This window comes from Vipera ursinii (assembly GCF_947247035.1).
Source record: "Vipera ursinii genome assembly, chromosome: 1".
NCBI lineage: Eukaryota > Metazoa > Chordata > Lepidosauria > Squamata > Viperidae > Vipera > Vipera ursinii.
The window spans coordinates 141,374,581-141,400,792 of NC_139512.1; the positions used below are offsets into that span (position 1 = coordinate 141,374,581).

At 38.5% G+C, this 26,212-nt stretch overlaps 1 protein-coding gene and 1 long non-coding RNA gene across 5 annotated transcripts in view; one reads left to right on the forward strand and one right to left on the reverse strand.

Annotated features, from left to right (window-relative positions):
* ZEB2 (zinc finger E-box binding homeobox 2) overlaps positions 1-26,212 on the reverse strand; it is a 50,081-nt gene that overhangs the window by 8,861 nt on the left and 15,008 nt on the right. For 2 of the 4 annotated variants that reach the window (XM_083348747.1, XM_083348748.1), the window contains exons 5-7: positions 24,214-24,322; positions 17,170-19,136; positions 13,334-13,514 (exon numbers count right to left, since the gene is read on the reverse strand). In XM_083348747.1, the coding sequence (XP_083204873.1) occupies positions 13,334-13,514; positions 17,170-19,136; positions 24,214-24,322 (2,257 nt within the window). Of the gene's footprint in view, positions 1-13,333; positions 13,515-14,703; positions 14,817-17,169; positions 19,137-24,213; positions 24,323-26,212 lie in introns of those variants that run through there. The other 2 variants (XM_083348749.1, XM_083348750.1) reach the window with 2 other exon arrangements.
* LOC310631961 lies at positions 83-25,130 on the forward strand. Its single transcript, XR_014490747.1, has 4 exons — positions 83-165; positions 2,420-2,464; positions 14,627-14,687; positions 24,962-25,130. It is a non-coding gene; the product is annotated as an uncharacterized lncRNA (long non-coding RNA).

Sequence of the window (26,212 nt, forward strand, 5' to 3'; positions counted from 1 at the left end):
CTTCTCATTTCTTTGAAAACATATGGGCATAAATGCTGGATGACTAGGGAGGGAAGATTTGAAAAAGCAAACAAGGAAAAAAATGCTGTTGGCGATGTATGTCTTCCTAATGTAAAAGAAATCAGATGAAGACTTGAATGCTTAGGAAGAATGGATGGCTTTCAGGTCAGTGGTATACTCATAAGCCACAGAAAAATGGAGTTTGAAAGGGCCTTATTAGCCCATAATCCTGAACCCAAGATACAGTACCTTGCAAAATTGAAAGAGTCCACCCTCTATCTAGGTATCTTGTTCTACTGTTGGCATGTTCAAGCATAAGCAAAGCTAGACTAGCAACGAATTGGAGGGTTTTATGTTTTATTATGTCTCAATTTAACCTATTAGATCATTCAACAGTTTTAGTTTTTGATGCTTCCATTTTTTCCCCCTGAGAGATTTATTTATTCTTTATTCAATCCAGCAGGAGACCTTTAATACAAAAAAACACTATGCTGCTATTTTATCCTTCTTTGTTGTTCCGGTCATCAAACAGAATTCAGCCTCTTCTCACTGGATGTTTGGGCAGGCTGTTCTATGATGGAGACTCCTTTGAAATGATCTGGCTGGAATTAATGAGGGGAAATTTTAAGCTTTATTTAAGACAATTTCAATACTATTGAAGCATGTAGATATATGATTCTTGACTAAAAATGTCTTGCTATAGGAGAAATTATACATTTTGACAACGTTTGTATTGTTCAAATATTTCTGTTGGGACTTAGTACTGACCTTGAGTTAAAAAAAAATCACCTAATTTATCTTCTTTGTCCTTTTTAAAAGCTCATTATTTTATGGAATAAAAGTTATATTATTGTTGAACTTATAGTATTTTATCACAATAATAAATGAGAAATAATCTTTATATATTTATCTATCTCTATCTCTATATCTAATCATTAAAAAAAAGCTATTTAAAGCAGGGGTCCCCAACCCCTGGGCCCCGGCCCACTAACGGGCCACAGTCTTTTGAAACAGGGCCTGGCAAGCATGTGCATACATCCAAACATCCCCTTGTGCAGATGGCGGCTGCTTGTGTGAGTGGCAGCCACCTGTGCTTGCACGCAAAGCTCCCCTCATACAAGTGGCAGCTGCCTGTGCTCATGCATGAAGCTCCCTTCATGCGAGCGGTGGGCACATGCACCTGCCACTCACACAAATGGAGCTGTGCGCAGTGGTGTGCACCCACTTGCCACTCGCATGGAACTATCCCTCCCCACCCCACCCCCGCTGGGCCACCAAGGCAGAGAGGTTGGGGACTGCTGAGCTAAAGAATCGTATTTTCATTGTCAAGTATACTAACAAATAAAAGTCACAAATATAGACGCTGACATGTCTGTGCTTTAAAAAGTTGTGTATTTCCTGATTTCAGTGGTATAAGCATGAGTAGTTTTGGGAAGTGAACAATGGAGAAATTCCAGAAGCTGAAGGTAGATTAGGAAGCTTTTGGCCAAAGCTCTGATTTTCTAAAGGTTTTCTTGAAGTTACTTAGGGATTTGGGTGTTAGAAATAGTCCCAGTGGGGATGATTTAATGGACAGAGTGAAGTGAGGCGGTTAAAGGTGCATTATAAGTGCAATTTGGCGTAATTGCAAATACTACACTTACTCTATTGTTAGTAAAAAGAGAGACCTCCATTTCTGGTGTAAATTTCATCAGCTTTAAATTTATTCCAGGAAATTATATATTATTAAAGCATACAAAAAAGAAGTCCTCATATTTAAATCTAGTGACAGAAAATTATCTCCAAACAACATATGATGTTTTATGAATCAAACTCTAAAGAAGGAAAACCCATGAGATGAGAATTCAGAAAAGACAGCAAAAGAAAGCTGATTTGCTATGAAAGCTGAACAACAATATTTTATTCAACCAGTGAGAAAATAAAAGTGCAAGTTATAGCAGCATGAATGCTCATCAGGAAAAAAAATCATTCCCACTGCATGTTTTATAAAAATAATTAAAAATACAGCCACAGAGATCCTTACCAATCCATCAGGCCCCTCAAGGTGAGATCTGCTTGTGTTGGCCTTCTGAAAGGGCCCAAAAACCTGGCTCTGCCCACTGGCTTTAGAGCCCAATGGGGGCATCCCACTGTGAAAGTGGTTAGTAGATTAGGAGATGATCCCACTTCCACCTCCATTTATACACAGTCCCTTTTATCCAGATTTTTTTTGGTCAACTTTTAATTTTTAATGTTTTAATTTTAATGCTTAATGTTTTGAATGTTCTAATCTTTTTGTAGTGCCCAGAGTCACTTGACAGTAAGATGGGCGACACATAAATTCAATAAATAAATAATAAATAAAATTCTGCAGGAAATTCATAGAGAACAGGACTAAACCAAAATTACTTTTTCTCTCCTCTTCCTTAAATGCTTACAGATAATAACTGCCTAGAAGATGCAGTTCTGCTGTATCGTTTTCCAGGTAATTTCTTCTCTACTTTTCTGAAAAGATACCAGTATGATTATTCATCTTTTCCTAACTACTACTAGATCTCGGGATGGTGTTCATGACATTTTGTTCTTCATTCTGCTCTCATATCATGTGAATAAGATTCAAAGCCCAAAATAAAGCAAGTGGCTCAAGTTTGCTCTGTGAGTTATATGACATAGCACAAAATTAATCTTTTTGAATTCCAGAATTATATGTCCTGGAATCTACTAGGCCAGGGGTAGGCAACCTTGGTTTTTTTATGACTCGTGGACTTCAACTCCCAGAATTCCTGAGCCAGCATAGCTGGCTTCAGGAGTTGAAGACCACGAATCATAAAAGAGCCAAGGTTGCCTACCCCTGTACTAGGCTAATATCCTGTCTACTTTCCTGAAAATAGCTATTGTATTCTCCAAGTTGTTTATGATAAATAGGAATTGCCCTACATGACCAGTCAGAGCTGCTTTTGTAAGTGAAAAGCTGCTTAATGATTCAGGAATCGGCCACTTGGTTGTGATGTGTTACTTAGGTAGGTAACCGTGAGCACAACAGCTAATAAAAAATATGTTCATGTAATTTTCTTAGTCTTAGGTGTGAGACTATTTTAACTCCAAGCACCTCAAAAGAAAAAAAAAATAGACATCTACTTTTGACATCTGGCCTAATTTCATTGTCATACAAACTCTGCTCAGGCCCCAGTTGGTTGTCTGGATTTGTTGACTGCTACCAACAGCTATAATAAAAAGTGGCTCTAAATAAGTATCTCTTAAGCTAAGAGAAATTGAAATCTTGTGAACTCATGTAAGCTTCTGATTCCTGCTTTCTCTTCTCCTGGTATTTTTTGCCCTCCAGGGAAATGGAAACTGGTTCAAAACAAGACTATATGTAACTTGTCATAAATCTTTCCTTTATAGACTGGTTACTATGTGCTGAGGTGCCAAGCCAATGTCAACCTGGACAGCTCACAACCTTCAGTTAAGATAATTAGATATTGATCGGCAGTGCTATTTTTTTTAACTTTTAGATGGATATTAAAATGTTTATTAAAATTTGCAAAGCACCATCCAGGGGTAGAATACCTCTGGGCCATAATATAACGTAGCCTAAAGACATGAAACAAGATGATGAGAGGTTTCAGTATTGGTCATATTTCACTTTAGCAGGTGCCCATCATTACCAATATAGTAAAACAAGGAGGGAGGGAGGGAGGGAGGGAGGGAGGGAGGGAAGAAGGAAGGAAGGAAGGAAGGAAGGAAGGAAGGAAGGAAGGAAGGAAGGAAGGAAGGAAGGAAGGAAGGAAGGATCCTTACACTCCATAGGTCTTAGGACATCAGGTCCTTGACCTCATATTTGCTCATTCATCAAATATTATTGTGGCACTTCTTCCTGGCTTATATAGGTTTATACATTACAGTACTGTCTTGGCTTTTACCAAAAGCTCACGTGTAATATGGAGATACTGGAGAGCTGGGTGTAACATATAGGATTTAAATTGTTTGCTCCATGGTATAAACTTGGAAATTACATATTTCTATAATTTCTGTAGAAGTGTATCAATCCAAAAGAGCTTTTGAACATATAAGTAATAGATATAATTGGTTACAGATGATTTTTAGTTTCATGATTTTACCAAATATGATGAATCATTTTTGTTGATCATTGATCCATATTTTATGTAATTGTGAGCTACCTAGAATCTGTGACTGAGGCAGCATACTAATTCAAGAACCACCACATGGTAAAGAATTCTAAACAAGGCAATTTACAAAAAAAAATAAAAAATATCCTAAAAATACTTAATGATAATTCAGAAAACTGCTTTAATACTTCTATTTTTAAGGTTTTTTTTAAAGTTAATAAATACCATAATGTGGCAAAAGCCTGAAAAATATTTTTGTATAACTAGCTATTGAAGAAAAAAAAAAAGAGAACTGCATCTTTAGAGAGATCAACATTTTGGGTTCATTAAACTAAGATTGTTATTTGTGTTACTCTGGAAAAACCAGGGGAGAAAAAACACTAAATGTCTCCCCAAAAAGATGAAGAAAGGATAACGATTTAGACATGAGAAGTAAAGGTTAATTGCAGTTCAGAGAGTCTTGTCCTGAACACAAATTGAAATTTCGCATATATATTACTAGAGGAGACAGCCATTTCATTGTGCGGGCTTTTCCCATAACTTTATCAGTTTAATTTGCAGTTAATTTAACATTTGCAAAGGAGGCCAAAAAAGAAGAAAAAAGGCAAGTAGCCTTTACATTCTCTTGGAAGTAAACTTCAGATGGATAACTACATAAGGTACACAGTAGAATGTTAAGAGCAGCCAATGTTGGTTTGCATGTCTTCCTTCTAATATACTGAAAAGAGCTGAGAGTTGCTGCTGTTGTTACTTTTCTCATGTTGCTACCATTACTGTAAGTGACTTGATACAGAAATGTCCACCAAATTACTTCTGGCTGCAATCCCATACCCTTATCTGCATCCATTTCATCAGTGGGATTTGCTTTTGAATAGGCTTGACAGGACTGGGCTGTTTGTTTGACCAAATCTTTTTACTTCCTTTGTAGAATTTAGGATAAAATATTTCCCGTCGCTCCCTGATACACGAGGTCTGTAAACTAATCAGGTATGCAGCGTATTCAAAAATCCAAGAGGATTCTTCCACTGAGAAGATACCACCATGTTATGGGGACCCTAACCAAACAGGAAACCCGGTCCAGACTTTGCTCCTCATTAAACACATTTAAACTGAGTTGGAAGTACCCTCTCCTCCACTTTTAACTATCTCCTGGTTAGGCTGCAAATATGCATACAGCACTGCTAATGTTTCAATAAATTTTCAGGAAAACTGAAAGGAACTGAAATCCAAATATCCTGCTTCTTTTTTTCTGTGGCAAACATCCAAGATATGTGAACTTCACCTCCAAGAATTTCCTAACCAACATGAAACCCTTTCTTCTAGATGCATTGTTGCTTTTTAACCCTATTTTAAAAAAACAGGGCAAAAATAAGCAATATTTATAAACACAGAGCCCTATATCCTTCCATTATATCCTGAAATATGTCTTTGTTAGCTGAAAATTGGATTATATACTTTTTGTTTTTCTGCACAATCTTTTTGCAAATCAGAATGATGTAACAAAATTTGGCCGATCAATTTCTCAGTCTTTCCACTTTCAATCAATATCTATGGATCTCATGGATGAACAATTTTGAAAGATTCAACTATATCCCAATATATGAGTAGGGGAATTTTAATATTAAAGTTTGGGGTTAGCAGAAGCATAAGTATAGTAAATAATATTTGCTTGGTTGTAATAACATTTAGGAGAAGGTGGATGCAAGAATAAAAAGCTTCCAAACTTTCCCATGTCATGCAGTCTAATACATACTTCCATCTCAATAATGTTTTGTAAAGAAAGTTTATATTTATATACCTATAAATGAGCCACACAATGCAAAGCACCTTGAATTTTCTCTCATTAATCCCATAAATACAATGTTCTATAAATAAATACCATCTTCTTTAGATGTATTTTAAATAGGTTAGGGAACATAGCGTATCCAATATTGCAATGGTCTTATAGTAAAACAGTTTAGTTCTCATTTTATGAAGATTCACATATAAGGTCTGATTTTCTTAAAAGAAACTGCAAGGCAACAAAGTTTCAATAACTGAATTAATTTACTAGCAATTGATGTGATTTTAATATGTTGCATTTGGGCAGGGTTTTTTTTCCCCTTTGGCATTACCAAGATTATCAAGAATAAATTTCCATGGCCATATCCAAAAGGATAGGATTAGCGCATCTCCATATCATGCACTGATATACTTTACGGCTAACTATTCAAGAGCGGTAATTTCTAAGATGATAAGCTTCCAACAATGAGGAAAGGTATTAATAGATTAGATTGGAGGCATTGCTAACCCTTATGATGAATTAAAGTTGGTGAGAGCCACCAGCTTCCACATCCCAGTACAGTGGGAAAAGACATTACAAGGGTAATATTTGCTAGACTGTATCCTCAAAGGGAAACTCATTCTGTGTTAGTAAATAATACAGGAAATGTTTGGTTCGAATTGACGAGGACTCAGAGTGGTTAACACTGAACGAGTTTATTGAATACACAAAGTCAACTGTCAAATGTCAAATCTTGCAACCCTTTTATAGAGAAAGCGTTTGAACTGTAACCAATACAAACTGTCTGTTTTCCCGCTCCTTGGTTGTGGCGTCCAATGATTGCACCTTATTTTCCCGCTTTAAACCTTGCAAAGCTGCACAGTGTTTGCAATATCTTCTATGGCTTATTGCTAACTATTTACATACACAACACCCCTTACCCCCCAGTTGGTGTCATTTCTTTACAAAGTCCTTTAGGTATTTTGGTGGCCTATGTATTCTAGAAGGGTATCTGTTACTTTGGCTGCTAGGGGCCCCTTTTCCTGGTTGACTGCTTGGCTGCTGGTTACTATGCTGGTTACTACTGGACCTGGGCTCAGGGTTACTGGCTTCAGATGTACTGCCTTGTGTATTAGGTTGTGTTTGGGATTCAGTTGTCACTGGCCTACTTCGCAGGGGTATTTCCCAATCAATTGGACTGAATTGTTGTTGATGGGCATCTGGAAATATGTCATCTTGCCCCACCACTACACCACTTTCAGGCCAAATGTTATCTGTACTGTTTGCCCTAACTGAGCTTTGGTCCCCCTCAGCTGGCACACACCCACTAGATCTTTTCCTCAGCTGGTCTATGTGTCTTTTACAGACCCTATTCCCTTCCCCCTCAATGATGTATGATAAGGGACCTAAGATTTCAGTTACCACCCCAGGAATCCACTTATCCCCTTGGGCGTAGTTCCTGGCCCAAATCAAGTCCCCCACTTCGAATGTTCTGTTAGGAATGTCAAATTCAATGTTTGGTTGGAGTCGGTCGGGGTGTAGTCTGTCCAACTTGGTCAAGATTTTTCTTCCCCACCTCATTTCAGCTGGACTTTTCCCTGTAGCCGAACAAGGGGTTGTGTGTTGGGCCAACAAGAACTCAGCTAGTCTCTGATGCCAGTCACCTCGAATAATTCTTTTAAGCGCGTCCTTCGTGGTCCTCACGTTCCTTTCAGCCAATCCGTTGGTGGAGGGGTGGAAGGGTGCAGAAGTCTTATGCTTAATCGAGTTGGCCTTGAGGAAATCCTGAAATTCAATAGATGTGAATTGTGGCCCGTTATCAGACACTATTAAATCCGGCAACCCATGAGTGGCAAAGAGGCCCCTTAATGCCTGTATTGTTCTGCCTGCCGTTACTGAACTGACCGGTACTACTTCTAGCCATCTAGAGTAGCTGTCGACCACTACAAGGAACGTTAACCCCTGGAAAGGTCCAGCGAAGTCAATATGAATCCTGGACCAAGGATTCCTAGCTAACTCCCATTTATGTGTGCGGATGTGTTGTTGTTCAGGCCTGGAACGTTGGCACAGATGGCAATTGGCAACGCATTCCTCAATGTCTTGGTCCAATCCTGGCCACCACAAGTGACTCCTAGCTAAGGCCTTCATCCTTACTATTCCAGGGTGTCCTTCATGCAATTCAAATAGAATAGCTGATTTGTGGATTCCTGGGATTACTACACGAGTTCCCCAAAGTAAGCAACCCATATGAACTGATAGTTCATCCTTCCTTCGGAAAAATGGACTGTATTTTACGTCTGGGTTGGCGTTGGGCCAACCGCTCATGACCCAGGCCATTACTCTCCTTAAGATGGGGTCCTTATTGGTTGCCTCCGCTATGTCTTTAGCAGTTAGGGGCAGATCAGGAATATCTTGTAGGGACATTACTTGTCCCACTGGGGCAGGGTCCTCCTCTGTTGTGCTAAGGGGCAATCTGCTAAGAGCGTCTGCATGACCCATGTCTTTACCTGGTCGGTATTGGAGGGAAAATGAATATGCTGAGAGGAAAATGGACCATCTCAGCATCCTGGGAGACATAATTTGGGGAGTCTGTTTATCTGTGGTAAACAGTCCCAGCAGGGGTTTGTGGTCTGTCAGGATTGTAAAGTTCCTGCCATACAGGTAGTCGTGGAACTTTTTAACTCCTGCCACTATGGCTAAAGCTTCCCGGTCAATTTGAGCATAGTTCCGCTCTGCCTTGGTTAGTGTGCGGGAGTAGTAAGCAATGGGTCTTTGCATTCCCTGGGTGTCTAAATGGCTGATTACTGCCCCGACGCCATAAGGCGAAGCATCGCACGCCAGGTAGATTGGTCTATTTTCTATAAAGTGGGTTACAGTTGAGCTACTGGAAAGGATATCTTTTAAGGTCTGGAAACTCACTTTGTGCTTGTCTTGCCAATGCCAAGGGGTCTTCTTATCTAAAAGCCTGTGCAGTGGTTCTGCAATGGCAGCCTTATGTGGCACAAAAGTGTGATAAAAATTTACCAAGCCTAGGAAGGCCTGTAGCTCAGCCTTGTTCCTTGGTTCAGGAGCCCCTTTTATTGCTTTAATTTTTTCAGGGGTAGGGTGGACCCCGCTTTTGTCAATCCTGAACCCCAAAAAATCAGTGGATTTAACCCCTATGCTACATTTTTCCTTTTTTAATTTTAATCCAGCCTTTCTAAATCTACCCAGTACCTGTTCCAGCCGCTCTACTAACATTCCTTCATCTTTTCCAGCTATTAGGACATCATCAAAGTAAGGGCATACTCCAGGTATGCCCTTTAAGGTCCTCTCCATCACTTCTTGGAAGATGCCTGGAGCAGCTGCAATCCCAAATTGCAGTCTGTGGACTCGGAACGCCCCCTTGTGGGTAACAATTGTTTGCGCCTCTGCAGCCTCTTTGGAAACAGTCAACTGTAAGTACGCATGCGCCAAGTCGAGCTTGGCGAAGATGGCGGCGTCCTGGATCGTGGCGAGGACCTGCTTCACCGTCGGGACCGGGTAAGCATGCTTTTTCATTCCAATGTTGAGGGTCGCTTTATAGTCGGCGCAGATCCTCACATCCCCATTGGGTTTGAGGGGTGTGACGATCGGCGTCTCCCATAAACCGCCCTCAACGGGTTCTAAAACTCCGAGGCCTACAAGCCGGTCGAGCTCGGCCTCAATTTTTTCTTTTAAGGCAAAAGGTACCCTCCGGGCCTTTAGCCTGATTGGATTTACTGAGGGGTCTAGGTTAAAATTAATGGGGGGCCCTTTGTACTTGCCTAGAGATCCATCGAATACGTCTGCAAATTCTTTGCAGACGGATTCGAGGGTCTTATTTTTAATCACAGAATTTATTCCCCCTATCCAAATTCCCAGGGCAGGAAACCAATTAAGCCCTATTAAGCTAGTCCTATTCCCCTCCGTAACTACCACATCTAAGACCCCCTTAAATCCCTTAAAATTAACTCTAAGGCTGGTCTTTCCCTTTACGATTATTGGACTTTTTTGGAAGTCCGTTAATTGAATATTTGTTGGGCTAAGTGGAATTCTTTTTCCACTTAGTTGTTCAATTTTTTTCAGGGTTTCAGTGGAAATTATCGACACTGAAGCCCCAGAGTCGATTTCCATTCTGCAAGGAACCCCTTGCAGAAGGACTGTGATTTTTAATTTTCCGTCCGGAAAATTGTGCCCCCTTCCCTGCCTTTTCCGATTGACTCGGGCCACCTCCCCTGGGTTTGAAAATTTCGCCCGGGATCTAGGGGTCTCCTTGCCACTAGCATTGGGGGTTACCTTACCCTCTGGCCACACATCGACTTCATTCAGACGGGAGTCCCGGACGCGGTTTCTGCAGATGGCCTGGATGTGGCCGGTCTTGCCACAAGCCCTGCACTTGGCGGTGCGGAATCGGCAGGAAGCGCGGGGATGGTTGCCGCCACAGCTGCCGCATCGGTTCTGGGTGTCGTTGTCGCGCGGTCTGGTTGCGGTGTCCCGCCACGGTCGTTGTGCCCCGGTCGGTGGTCTCTGCGGTGTTGCGGGTTGTTGCCGGCGGCCGGGTTCGGGCCCTTCGCTTCTAAGTTGTCTGGGTGCCATCTTCCCAAATCGCCTGGAGACTTCGGCGATCTCTTCCTCCCACTGCTGATCCACCTCCCCGCAGTCCACATAGCCCTCTTGGTTAATTTCAGGTGCTGTCGCCATGCTACTGCGGGGGGGGTCGCGATACCCGGTAGACTCATACGTTAGGAGTTCGTCGAGCACTTCCTGTAAATCGCCAGTAGGTTTGGCGATTATTCTGTTTTGTAATTGTTCATCGCGTAAGCCTAGCACAACTCTGTCCCGAATCCTAATTTCTAAACTATCGTATTTGCAACGAACTGCGGCTTCCCTAACGGCAGCGACGAATTTCTGTATGGATTCCCCCGGTCTCTGATTTCTCTTCTCGAAGATGCGCCGCCAAAAAAGTTCGGACCTTCGGGGAGTAAAGTGCACCTTTAGTTTTGCAAGGAGGTCGGCATAGGGCACGCTGGAGACTGGTTGTGGCTGGCACAGCCCGACAGCGACTCTGTAGACCGGTGTGCCGCAAATTGTCAAAAGTGCCGCCGCTTTTTTTCGGTCGTCGGTGATTCCGTTCACTAACAGGAATCCTTCGACCTGACCAATATATTCTTCCCAATCTTCGGGGAAGTTAGGGTCAAATTCCTTCAATGACCCGATTTGCGCCATTCGGAGAATTTTTTTCCCTATTCTGCCGCGGCCGCTCGGTTGACTGTGACTCGCTCGGACTTTGCCGCCTTCACGACAATTCTTCCTAATCTCTGGTCTTCTGTCTATCCCACCTTCGTCGCCAGTTGTTTGGTTCGAATTGACGAGGACTCAGAGTGGTTAACACTGAACGAGTTTATTGAATACACAAAGTCAACTGTCAAATGTCAAATCTTGCAACCCTTTTATAGAGAAAGCGTTTGAACTGTAACCAATACAAACTGTCTGTTTTCCCGCTCCTTGGTTGTGGCGTCCAATGATTGCACCTTATTTTCCCGCTTTAAACCTTGCAAAGCTGCACAGTGTTTGCAATATCTTCTATGGCTTATTGCTAACTATTTACATACACAACAGGAAAGACCAAGGAGGATATTTACAGATGCAAACTTTCATAAGATAAAGTAAAAGATTGTTTAGAGGAATGGGTTTTCAATTATTTGAAAATCATATATAATAAAATCATTTATTCAAGAGAAATGTACCCTGATTTTTGTTAATAAACAGGAGATGTGTGCTGCAAAGCATAAATGGATATTTAAAATATACGTAGAATGTAGTGATTTTTTTTTCTTCAAATGTCTTTTTTACAGACAGTAGAATAAACACCATTACTGTGAAAAATTATCTCAGCTTTTCAGGGACATGTGCTCCTTCGTTTAAGGCATCTTTCTCCAAATAGTTTCTCAGATGAAATGAGATTAAAATATCCAGAAATCCCAAAGTTTGATCATGCTGGTTGGGATTCTGAAATTTGTAGTACTAACACTTCTGGAGCAAACCAGATGGAAGAAAACTGTTGTAAGTTAAATAAGTCTTTTAGAACAGAACAAAAAGAGTCCTAAGAGTAAATATAGTTAATATATTTATTGAATATATTTAAAAAGCAGATTCCAATGTCAAACATCTTTCTTTAGTTTACTATTCCTAAATTACTCTTTCCTGGATAATTCTCAAGGTCCAAATTTGTGTATAATTTTCTCTAGATCTGTAATACTGTACAATATGAAGGCCAGAATGCTAAATATTTCTGAATTTTAATATAATATCTATAGGTATATATTTTTCTGTGCCTGTTAGAGGCAAAGTTATATGTATTTTTAGATTGCTATTCCATAATAACTTTCAGCTTTTCACTGAAGATGAGGATAATATCCTTATTTTTTCACAAAGTTCTGTAATCAGACCTTCTTTTCATGATGTAGGTATCACATGGAGGCTATTCGCTGTGGCTCGGTGCAGTAGCTAAGTGCATAGGTAAAGGTAAAGGTTCCCCCGCACATGCGTGCTAGTCATTTCCAACTCTAGGGGCTGGTGCTCATCTCCGTTTCAAAGCCGAAGAGCCAGCGCTTGTCCAAGGATGTCTCCGTGGTCATGTGGCCGGCATGACTAGACGCCAAAGGTGCATGGAACGCTGTTACCTTCCCACCGTAGTGGTCCCTATTTTTCTACTTGCATTTTTACGTGCTTTTGAACTGCTAGGTTGGCAGAAGCTGGGATGAGTTACAGGTGCTCACTCTGTTACGCGGCACTCAGGATTCGACCTGCCAAACTGCTGATCTTCTGATTGACAAGCACAGCGTCCTAACCCACTGAGCCACCGTGTTCCTTAGCTAAGTGCATTCAGCTTAGCAAAGCAATTTTATTATAGCCTCCTGAAAGCAGTCATAGTGTGAGGAATTATTCCTTAAAAATAACATCTATAATTAACAATATACTTTTATATGACTGATATGAGACAAGTGGTATAGAAGCAATTAAAAAAAAAACTTCTAAAACAGAAGTCCCTCTTGTCTAAAAATTGTGTTCTCTTGTATGTGTTAATGGACATATTTATTTAGAAAGATTACATTTTGTTATCTATATACCTACATATAATTATTTTCCTGGACACTGATGGCTATTAAGAATTTAGCTACCGTGGGCTAAATTCTGAGTAGCTATTTCTTCACTAGGCATTGATTCAACTTTACACTGGCTGCCCTAGTCCATGGATTAATTTTTCTTGATTGTTAATTTTTTAAAAGAAAAATATTTCACTGAGCTTTATCATGTTTTTTTAGAACTGAGCAATGGATGGAAATGGAGAGCTGCAATAAGCAAAATGAGCATCATTTTGTTCCATACCTTAACTGCATTATATTCTGTGGGCCTACCTATACTGTTAAGTCTTGTCTCTATACATTGCAATCATCCATACCTGTGTGCTCATATTTGTGTCGCAGAAGGGAACTGCTTTTCTGGAATGTCTTGTCACATAAGTCACATGCGTACATGCCACTTTCTGTCTTCTTGATCTTCTTTCGGGACAAGCAGGAGTCAGAGTCTGTCAGGTCATCAAGACCTGACATATAATCTGGTGTTCCATCAAGCAATTCTCCCTGTGAAACAACCACATGTTTTGTATAAAAACAATGTTTCCATTTTTTTCCTTTTCTTACGTTCTTATCACATGTTCACTACAGCCTATCTTTATAAGCATTAAATGGCTTCACAGCGGTTCACAGTTGCAACGTTTTCAAAAAGTGGAACCATATACTAAAGGATGCGTTTTGTGGGAAAACTCTGCAAGTGCATTCTATGGAATGCTAATGCTCCGTAAACATATCACAGTTCTGCCAATGATGATCTTGAAGATGGAATGGCAGCATATTTTTGTTTGGGGGGGGTGTAAATTCCCCTTTTGATTGCAAATCCCAGCAGCAACCTTTATGGTTGTTTTGGAAGATTGAGAGATTCTTCCAAACAGTTTGAATGGTGACATTGAAGGTTATAAGAAGAAAGAATGAATTCCTCCAAAGAAAAGATTACCCAAGTTGTGCCCTTTACAAACAGACAGTACGTTCCCATTCATAGAAGGACACACTTGGATCAAACTACCGGTAGATATACTTTGCTTGCCTCCTGAATCTGAATATACTGTAAATAACATGGGGCTTCCAAAGAATCATATTTTTTCCTATAGTATTTAGAAAACTTAGTTACAAGACTTTGGGTGACATCATATTAGATATTTATTTCCTGCTGTCCCTTCCTACCTCTAAAGCTTGTAAATGAGTATATATAAACTAATATTGTGGTATTACAAAGAAGATACTAAGTGTTACAAAGAAGAGTGGAGAATCTAACAAGGTACATAGACCTATATCGCTGAAAAGTTTCATTTTCAAGTAGTAGCTAGGCTCTGTTGACTTTCCCATAGGCTGGCATCCAATCAATCTCTCCCTGTAGTGGGCTGGAAGGATATGGCAATAATGGCATAGTAGCTAAGATAGCAGTGCGGTCAAATGCCAAGAGTAATTTGAGATTCTAGTGTCTGATATTATGAAATGGTATGTCTTTGCAGTGGAAGAGAACAGAAAATCGTTATCAGAGGCCATGTGTAACTGACAAATCAAAAACAGTCAATTCCACATATTTCTTTGGGATTTATTCCTGTGAAAAGTGACAATGTGATCAAAATATAATGTAATACTTTGTCGTACAACCACAGATATCAACACTGAATGAGCACCTTTTGGTGATGAGAATTGGGAGAGAAGAAGGAAATGCAAGTAACTCATTTTTCTTGTTCCTTATCCTCCATTCCTTCGTTTTTCAGAGACATACAAGCAAGATCACAGATTTCTATTTCTTTGAACATGTTCTGGTTCAAAGAACAAATCAATGAGTTCACAAGAGGGCTACAAAGATATGAAGGGACAGTAATTGTGATTCCTCTACATCTCATTCTATAGCAATTCTAAAATATACAAAGCAGACAAAATAATATATTTCAGAATATGACTAGGGTCATATTTTACATGGACTGTATATTGAATTCTGGTGTACAGATTACTATGAAAAACCTGGAGAGCAAGGTTTTCAAAATAAGATTGTGCATGTAAGGAAGACTTCAATAAGTAATAAATAATATTTTATTTTTTCATATCCTGCTCTGAAACTCTTTGAAATTAAAACAATCAATACTACAACTACACCTCTATGGCTTTAACTTAGCATTTCTATTTCAGGGTAATTTTTCAAAATAATGAAATTATTGAAATTATTAACAGTAATTGGAATTATGGACTGCCAGAGTGGGTCCAAATCATAAAAAATGCAAACTTTTAACTTTACATTTGTGTTAAATGCTAGAGATAGAGTCTTCAGGTTAATGTCAATATCCTGAAAAATTAACAGAAAGGTCCATATACCAAGTGAAGCTTAAACTTGTGTTTCTGACACAACAGTTCTACTAGTGAGATAAAGCAGTATATATGTAACTCCTCAAGAAGGAAACTAATTATCCTACTTCATAGCATGACTTTTAGCTTTGCAGATATTTTATTTTGCAAAACAGCTTTGAGCATGAGTTTTTAAATGTAAGCTGAGGCCATATGTATGTTTATGTGTGTTGTGTGTGTGCATGCATGCACGCAGATACATACACAAGTAGCCACATAGATTATTTTGCACGGGTGCATACATACATACATACATACATACATACATACATACACACACACACACTATAAAAGTTGGAACGCGTTTGACTGAATTTTATATTTAGGTACAAAATATTATTATGCAATCCATTTACATGTATGTCCCCCTTCTAAAGGCCTTGAGCTACAATTTTATATTTAATTTTGTAATTTGAAATTGGGAATATTAATAACACGTTTTATCAATGCACTGTCTGTGTTAAAACAGCCTTCAGCATTAAGCAGTAATGAATGTGGATCAGTGAATTATTAAATTTCTTTATATTTATTTTGTCTTGATCCAAAGAGAGTACAAACTTGCATGATAAGAAACATTTCCATTTGCTATCAGACAGTTCAGTTTCTTGTACTATATCTGAGTATATTAAATAAGCTTAAACTCATTTGCAAAGAGGGCAGATGTACCATAAATTGGAATCGTAAAACAGCTATTATAGAGGTATTGTACTACTTATGTTTCTATTGTCTAAAGAGAGATTATGGTCTGTAACATTAAACTATACATGATTTTTACAATTGCAAATAGAAAACATATTTACTGGTACGTAAAAGTATTAATGGAACCTAATGGATCATACAGGAAAATCTTTTCATTTGTCTGTCTGCCTATGTACCAATATACCTTACCTCCTAGCTATGAATGAATTTCATTTGATCAAAATACCATATTTCTATATTTGCTATTTCTAAACAGTGAAAAACAGTGTAAGACTGTAGCTCAATGACACAGTGTATGCTTGTTTGTGAGTTCCCTGGTTTAGTCTTCATCATCTCAAGTTAAAGACAGATCTTGTGGTAGATAATGGGAAAGCCTCCTGCCTGAAACTTAGGTAGTAGCTATTAAAGTAGAGGAAGTAGGTGTGATCTATGAGCCAGTTTCCTTTTACTACCTATAGTTTATAAAACAGCATTCTAATTCAAGATTTAATCTTTTTTTTTGAAGATGGCAAACGATTAGATCCTTCTGCGTAAATGAAGACTATGACAGATGTTCCTTAAGTATTGGAATTTGTTTAGAGTCTTCCCCAAAAGGTCTGTGGGACAGAATAAGTGGGTGGCACAGAGATATGTGAAAAATGGAATAGGTGAGATGAAAGTAAGTCTGGTCTGAGGATCTTCATAAACCTTTTAATAGCTTTATAAAGATTAGTCAGAACCCATTATAAAGAGCTTATTGCTGTATTATCATTGCCACATAATTCTCTGAGAAATTCTAAGGACTGTGGTGAACACTTTACCAATGAAGCCACAGAAGGGGGGGGGAGTGTGGTGGTGGGGATGGGATGGGGGCAGGGTGTCACTCAGGGTTATATTTATTTTACATATAGGGATATTATTTCTCTCAGCAGCCTTTTCTTTGCCACTGCAAGCTTACTAGGAAAAGCTTTCCTGTGTATGAATTTTTGCCTATCTTAATCATTCTCATAAGTTTCATTTCTCTTTTTAAACCATCTGCTCATTAAAAACAAACTAAATGAGTCACAAAACTTTAGAATTAGGCTTCAAGTCATTAACTATTATAAAGTCATGAAATAAGTCATAGCCTTACCTGAAATCCTTGCTTCCGCTGGTACTTTCGTCTTTGCTGCATGTCAGCAAAGGTAGCTGCTCCAGCTGGGTATGTATAGGCCATATGTGGTAGGAAGCTCATTTGATCTATTCCAGGATATGGTCGTAGGCCAGGAATGCTGGTCTGAACTGGAGGCATAAAAGTGGGAAATGCGCTCTGTGGTGGAAGTGTGGTATATAAAGGTTTGGCACTAAAAGGATTCATACCAAATACTGGATTAGTGCTTTTATCCAAACTATTTGAATTAGAAAATTCTTTCTTGATAAAAGTCAAGTTCAGTGGCTCATCTGAGGTTTCAGATGATGAAGAAACACTGTTGTGGTCTACATTTACACTATTGGATTTTGTTTTGTTCTTTGTAGCTATAATGTTTTTGGGTTCCTTCATTAGTTTTGGTAAAGACAAGTCCAAAGGCTCAGCCTGAAGCTCCTCAGAGGAGAAACTGTTTGGAGTGTAAGAACTACTGTGGGAGTTTTTAGAAGATGTGGAAGAAAGATTTAATGGCGAAGGAGTATTGCTCCTGGAGTGGTCCAATTTCTCAACTGGTTTAATATTGGTAAAGTGAGTAGGTTTTGTTAGCCTGAGAGGAGTATCACAGTTAGTAACACTGTTATGAAGTTCAGCTATAGATGGTGATGTTATAGAGTCCACAGGCTTTATAGGGGACCTGGCTGACAAAGAGTCTTTAGTGGGAGTGTTGTTGGTGGCAGCCAGCACCACCTTGGCATTGCTCCTTTCCAGAGGTGGCGACCTGGAAGTTGTGTGTTGGTAGACTTTTCGTTGTTCAAACCATTCCTTCACAAATTCCTGAGGAAGGCCAACGGCAATGGAAATTTTCAGTAGTTCATCAGAAGTGGGCTCCATATTCATAGCAAAATACGCTTTAAGTACAGACATGTGGTCCTTGTATGGGTTGATAGGGCTAGGCATTCCTTTCTCAGAAAGTACAGATGATAGGAGGAGAGCTTGCTTATCAACAAACATACCCGGTTTACTAGGAACCATATTTTCATGAGGTTGGAGGACTGCCTTGATCTCTTCATTCATCTTACAGAGGTACCGTTCATGTTGATGCAGGGGAATGGGTCCAGGAAAACTTTCTTTACAGAATTGGCATGAAAATGGAGTGGGTATATTGTGGTTTTCTATCATTTTATCTTCGGTCACCAAATCTATTAGGGTGCGTAGCTTTTCTTTCTTAATGTTGTTGAGCTGCCTCCTTGAATCCGTAGTCAAACTCTGGAGACAAGCTTTGGCTTCGTTAACTTTTTCTAACGTATAGTCAATAATACTTTTAGTGGCACCATTATGGCTGACTACTGGAAGACCCACAGGTGGAATACCAGGAGATGTAATGCCTTGCTCTTCTGGCTGAGAACATGGGTCCTTCATGTGGTAACCTTTCAGTTTGGAAATTTCTTCACTGCTGCAGTCCATTTTCTGCCTAGAAACGGTGTTGTCTACAATCTGTAGGACCTTCTGCACTTCACTTAAATTGCTCCCCATTGCTGGGAATCCAAGTAAAGGCGCTTCCATTCCCACCCCTAAGTGCTGCATTGGGCTTTGTGTAGAAGCATGGACTCCTATTGGACTGGTTGCGCCGAGCCTGCCGTTCATGAATGGATTAGCACCAGTGAAGCCATGAGTTGTCATCAGAACTTTGTACTCATTGAAATCTAGTGGTTCTGTTTTTATTTTAAGTAAGCCTGACTGCTCAGACATACTAAGTGGTTTTCCATTCTCCAGCTTGTTTCTCAACTGTGTAATGGCTGAATTAGTAGGTGAGGAAGATACAGAATTAGGAGAAGAACCCGTCTTGATATTGTTTCTCATTCGACCATTTACAGAGATTAAACCAATACATTTCTTGCTGCTGATGTGTGAACTGTATGAACCAGAATGGGAGAAACGCTTCTTGCAATTGGGACATTCATATGGTTTTTCACCTGCAATGAATTTTGTAAGATTAAATTTTAGTAACTCACAATCTCACAAATAGTTTTTAGATTTCTGTTGCAGCAGCTAGGTTATGCCAAGCTAGCAAAGTTTGTGCATTTCATGTTACATTTTCTTCCTTCCTACCTTTCAAATTATGTTTAAGTCTCTCCAAGTGGAAATAATTGTCTAACTATCTAATTTTCTGGTAGTCCTAATTTTGATTGCTGCTAACAACTGGGTCTGTTTTTAAAAAGGGAATAAAGCTTCTCCTGTAATGTACTTATGCAAATAAGTTTGAAAACCTAAATATAATAATCTTTGTAATACCTAAATAGAGTGGGCAGGATGCAATTTTGCAATGATTTTTTTTTTGAAGCACCCTGGCAACATGCAGTTTGAATGAACTTACTTTACAACAAGTTCTCTATTTGAGTAACACAACACTGAATTTTCTAGAAATTATTTTACCCTAGATAAATGAGCTTGAGCTTGTAACTGTTAGCTGTATCATATTCTACCATTATAAATATGTTCCCTTGCCCTTTCCTTCCCCTCATACAACATCCTAAATTGAAACAAAATACAAATTCTGCCTGAGAACAAGTTATGGATATTTATTTGGCTTTTAATTGTTGATACTTCCAGATGACCTACTGGGAAAAGATCAAAGGGTAGTAAATATTTCTCTGAAGCAAACAGTTTCTTGCTCATCCCTAATCTCTTATCTAAAACCTTCAATTATTGAATCTTTACTGTTATAAAAGTTCATTTAGTTGTGGGAGATTAAATCATATTTTTTTACATTTAGAAACAAGTCTCACACTCTTGAATTCTTTCTTTCCTGTTTCCTCTCTTCCTCTTTTGTAGATGATGGTTTCCAAAAGTGGATAAAAATGCATAAATGATGGCCTTCAAAAGAAAATTAATAATCATGCCATAATTTGGAAACAAATTATGTTTCATGCAAGCCACAGTTTTGTGAAATTTAGCTGTAAGGGAGAACAATGGTCTACAGTGAATCAGACACTGCAGGAAATTTCAACAGATAAGGAAACAGAAGGGAATGAGGCAAAATGGGACTCCATTTTCCATCATTCTGGAATGAGTTTAATAATTCAGAATTTGGAGGCTGGAAATTTTGGGGAGCACATGGAGAACTACAAACATAGATTCCTTGTACGGAAGACAGGTGTTTGCAGTGTCCATTGTCTTGAGCTTTACATAATGCATCAAGGGTCACTGTTCAAAAGTTATGGGGCTAGAATCTGTTTTAAGAGAGGGGACCAGGAAGATTATTGGGGTCCAAGAATATTTTACTTCCCTCCCAAACTCCAAAAATGCACCCTCCTCAGAAGGCCAAAAGAATTGCACACCCTGTCTTAAGAAATCCTGGAGATGCAAAATAGCAACTGATAGGCCATTTGCAGTTTTTTATTATTATTAGTTATTATGAAATGCATTCACTGCCCATCTTGTGTCAAACAACTCTGGGCAGCATATAGCATAGGTTTTGCACCATTGACCTACAACAATGCTATTTTTCCCACTTAACTTCTATATACTATTATGTAACATTGGAGAGAGAGAGAGAGAGAGAGAGAGAGAGAGAGAGAGAGAGAGAGAGAGAGAGAGAGAGAGAGAGAGAATGATAAATGTTGTGTTTAGCATATACCACAGGAAAAATTGATATGATAATCCAGAACTAGAAACTTTTAAAGCTAGGGGTGGGTGGGGTGCAGGAAACATTGAGGGGCACCTAGAAGCAAATCATCTGTATGTACTGCACAAATCTCTAGACAGATTTCCTCCCTCTTTGTCCTGCCTCCTTAAAATCTCCTAATTATCTCAAGTTTTTCTTAGTCAAAGCAGCAATGCAGCAATTATATTTCCCCTTTCATTATTCAGCACCATTGCCTAATAAATAATAACTATCAATGTCAATCAAACTTGAGGGGAAAAAAGTACTATAACATTCACATAATCTGTGTTTTCTCAGGAACTATTACAGTCTGCACAATGCGCAAATGTGATAACATTTTCTCTTCAAATACAACTATTAAGCATACTTTTATGGACTATATTCCTGTAACATGCCTCCTTAAGTAACACCAGCTGCCTGTAATTAGTGCAGGTTCGCATCCCACCAGGCTCAAGGTTGACTCAGCCTTCCATCCTTCTGAGGTAGGTAAAATGAGGACCCAGATTGTTGGGGGCAATTAAGCTGACTTTGTAATAATGCCGCTGGGGGGGCGGGCGAAAGCCCTAATAAGCAGGCATATACATAGAATGAAGGCTACTGCTAAGCACATTGGTTTGTGCTTAAATTGTAAGCCGCCCTGAGTCTTCGGAGAAGGGCGGGATATAAATGGGATTAAAATAAATAAATAAATAAAATAAATAACATAAGAAAAAGATCTAATATGGCCTGCATTGTTGTTAAGGGCCTTCTGTATCTCAGAATCTTTAACAAATATATGGACCCCATTTACATAATATGTTGAATCACCAACCAACCAGTCATATTTTCATTTAGCATGTTGTATCAACTCAACTTGTTAGTTTATAGGTCAGCAAATTGTGTGATTTGAAAAAATTTCTGTTAATTGAATAAATCACTGTCACTTAACTACAGATAGGTATGTTATATGATCACAGCCACAGTCAACTATACCTCAACAAATAAAGCTAATACTGCATTAAAAATATATGAGCATTAAACTAGAGCAGCTGCTATATTCACTTAGTTTCATTTTTAAACTTAAAGAATATTTTGACTTCACCATGATTCATAGGCAGATTATTAAGCAAGAGGAATGATCCATCAGAGTTAAGTGATTTAAAATGCCAGTTAAGATGAAACAGGAAACTCTGATTGCCCTTATATGAAAAGAAGCTATAAAAGTCTTGTCTATCATTAGAGTAACAGTTTCTACTTTTAAATATATGTAAACAAGAGTTTCCCATGACTTCTGCATTCAGAAAACTGTGTTTACTTAAGCAAAGAGTAATGAGAATAATCCAGGATTAAATTATGATCACAGATCCAAGTATATCTCAACTTCTAGTTTAAACACAATCACAGTTCCTGAGGTTTTGGCATTAGAAGTAAACTTCTTTTAGTGGCAGACAAGAGAGAAAGAGAAAAGGAAAGAAGAAATGTCACCACAGAATATTCTCATAGTGAGAAATGGTGGTTTGTATTTACATCTGAATTAAACTATTTGCTTGAATGAGCATATTAGAACATACTTATATTTGTCCAATTAAAAATCTTGGGATTTAGTTCTTAATTTTTGATTAAACTTTCCCAGGACTGATTTACATTTTATAAAGCAACATTCATTACTTGATTTTTAGATACTTATAAGTTAATTATTAGTGAATTAAATATTAACAAAATCTGCTTTCTAATCTATTACAACGTACAATAAAGCTCAAAACTGTAAAATATTACACTGAAGGATTTTGTTTGTTTTTTGCAAACATATTTACTTATAGAAGTAAGGATAAAGACTCCCTTAGAATGAAGTCTGTCCTTGTGACTACATATCAAATTTCATGTAGACTTTTTGCGTAATAATATGGAAATGGATCATCACTGCCTAATTTCCTGATGCTCTCCCATTCAGTACTAAACCTGTTCTATAGGAATCAGTGAAATTTACTTCTGAGTAAGCTTCTCAGTAGATTGGAAAGTTATATAATGGAAAGCCAGAATAAGTACTTTTTGACTGGGGAAAAGTTCAGTTAGATTTTCATATACTGAAAAATTGAAATTGACCCATTTTTTCCATTGTTCTGTACCTAATGTAAAATGGACAGGAGATCAAAGAAATAACTGTTGTTGTTTAAAAAAACATAGCTCCACTGAATATACCCCAATTTGGAAAGTTGCAGCTAATCTTTGATAAGTGATAAAGAGATTTGCTTGTTTGTTTGCTTTGTTTATATATCACTTTTTTATACTTGGAAAAACAGTTTACAGATACTGCATACTTTTAAGGGTATAACAAATGAAAAAGCCCTATGCTACAAACATCACCCACTGAAGATTTGAATAAGTTATAAAAGGCTAGTTTCGCTTGCTGGACTCTGCTGTTAGGTAGGTTGTTTGATATATAATCAGGGAGGTATCAATTAATAAAACATGATTTGTTTGTTATTGGTTTACCCTAGTGCAGGGGTCTTCAAACCTGGCTCTTTTATAACTTGTGGACTTCAACTCCCAGAATTCCTCAGCCAGGCACTTCAACTTCTGGGAATTGAAGTCCACAAGTCATAAAAGGGCCAAGTTTGAAGACCCCTGCCCTAGTGTAACAGTAGATGAAATAGAAATGAAATACTCGCTTGGTTCATAGTTTCCTGGCTTATTCCTGGTTTGTTTGTATCTAACAATTCTATAGAAATATGAAGCAAAAATAACTAAAAAGGGAGGGAAAGAAACTAGGAACTGGCCATGACAAATTGATAATCTTGCTTATCTGTAAGACTGAACTGCTCAAGAAACTGTACTTACAACAAATATGTCTCAGTGTGAGATATGAATTCAACCCATCTCTACCTTACACATCACCTTACACATATCAAGTGTCTCCACATATAACATTAAGCTAAAAGAAAGCAAATTATATTATCTGTTTGTTGGAACTAGGCCAATATCCTGTTTATTGGGCTCCCTAGCTGCTCTAAATTACTAATGTGAAAAAATAATAATAAAAGGAAAAAAGAAAACTAGATCTTGAAGGGCTTCAAGAAAATCCAGCATAATATTGTACAGGGCTGCTAGGTGGAGGATGTTACTAGGATTTCTCACTTTGGGTCTTATATTTGAAAAATCAGAAACACCTAAAGAGGGATGGACCAATAAGTAAGAGAATCAATATTTCTCCAAGAGGCAGTGAGAACGTAGAGGAGAAGGCAGCCCTATTTTTTGAACCATATGGAAAATGAGGCCGAATCAGATCCCGTTTATGAAACATCAAAGGATTCTAAATAAAGGTGCAGGAATCTTAACCCATCTCCTTGTTAAAAGTCAATTCATTAAACAAAATGCAAATGAGGGGCCCAGGCACCTCAAAGACTCACCACTGTGGATTCGCAGGTGTTCCTTCAGATGGTGCTTATACTTGAAGGCCTTGCCACACTCGGTGCACTTGAACTTACGGTTGCCCGCTCCTTGGGTCAGCATTTGGTGCTAGGAGAGTGAAAGATGCCAGCATGAATTTTCTGCAAATATGGGTCTGAGAGCGTTTGCATAATTATATATAAAGCGGGAGGGAAGGGTAAGGACAGAGGGATAGATAGCAGGATCGCAGTTGGAGGAGGAAAAAAAATTATTTAAGCAGCTTTGTATTTATTTGTCCAAGTAGAAGCTCTGCACGGATGTTTATTTGCTTCATTGGTGCTGCCATAAAAATCAAAAGGTTGGCAGCAAACCTGGAGCCAATTTGAATGCAATTTCAGCATTTGCCTTGGAATTATATTAAGACATGCAACGTTGGGAAGAATGGATTTTTAAATTTCAAGAACAAACCGAGGTTTGTTATATTGCTAGCATACTGTAACTATGTATAATTCTTCATAATTGCAGCTTAAAAACTGTTCCTCTGAAACGCTTTCTCGTGCCTCTGAATCATTCACCACTGTGATTATATGCAAGATTTATTTGTTATCAGATGCAAAGGGTGCTCACTGCTGAGGGGAGAAAAAAAAAACCTGAATCAGACAATTAACCTCTTTCTTTCTTTCTTTCTTTCTTTCTTTCTTTCTTTCTTTCTTTCTTTCTTTCTTTCTTTCTTTCTTTCTTCCCCCTTTTGCAATGCAAAGTAGCCAGGACAAAACAGGAGGGAAAGTTGGCAGAAAGAACAAGTTAAAAAAGCAGCATAAAGATAGAATCAAACACAGCTGACCTTTCTGAGCAAGTGAGAAAAGTGCTGTGACTTTGAATTCTGATCAAGAAAAAAGAAAAAGAAAAAGAAAGAAAGAAAGAAAGAAAAAGAAAGCTGCAGTCATCTAGTCTGGATGTTCAAGGTAGGAGGTCAGTCTTTTTTTTTTCCCCTTCCCCATACCAAACAGCAATGACACAAAAGACTATTGCAGAAAAGACAGCCCAGAAACGGTATGACAACTGCTAGGGTGTGCTGAATCTTCCCACATTCCTAGTGAGACAGATGGTGTTACATGGGACACAGGGAGGGTTGTTCAAACAGCAGCAACCTTCAAAGATCAAGCAGAGCCCAGCCCGCCAAGCCCCATTGAGGGACCAGTGCTCATATGTTGCTGAGTTGCATAAACAAACAGCAACAGCTGCTTTGTCTCCCCCCACAGCCCTCAAAGGACTACTATAAACTTTAGTTGTGCCACTGTTAATATGATACAATCATTTTAATTTACTAATTGTAAATGCCATGAGCAAATGAGGGGACTTTTCAACACCAAAGCTACCATTCGTAATGCGCCAACACAATCACACTCTCACATGTGAAATGTACAGCAGTTAGAGGGGATAAATATCCAACCATTTTCCTCCCAGTGTTTTCATGGTTAGAAGCAACAGAGAAGCGGAAGGAGAAAAAGCGATGCCGTCTTAATATTTTGCCATGAAGGCAGCAAAGTGACAGATTAATACTCTCTTGATGCTTTGAAAGGAAATAATATGCTAAATTCTGTCCCAGTGATCAGTTTTTTTCTGGTTGCAGAAACAGAATGAGAGATAAAAACCAGAAGGTGAACTTGATACATACAAACACTAAATAAAGATGTGTATTTTGGTTGGAGATTCCTGTTAAGTATATTTTATTTTCTTTAGAATAGAAATAATGTATGATTGTGCACAGTACACACCATTGGGGTTTCTATTATAATACATCATAGCTAAATTTTTAAGAAGCAGATCTCAAAAATTCACCTTTGGTATGTGAAGAACTTTCTAAAATACCACTTTTTAGTAACTTCTTTATTACTATAATAAAGTTGAATAATAAATTCAAATCAGATCCTGTATGATTAAATGCAGTGCAGATAACAGAATCATGTTGATTAATAGCAGGTATGATGCTGTGATGTACATATTTCAGAGATAAGT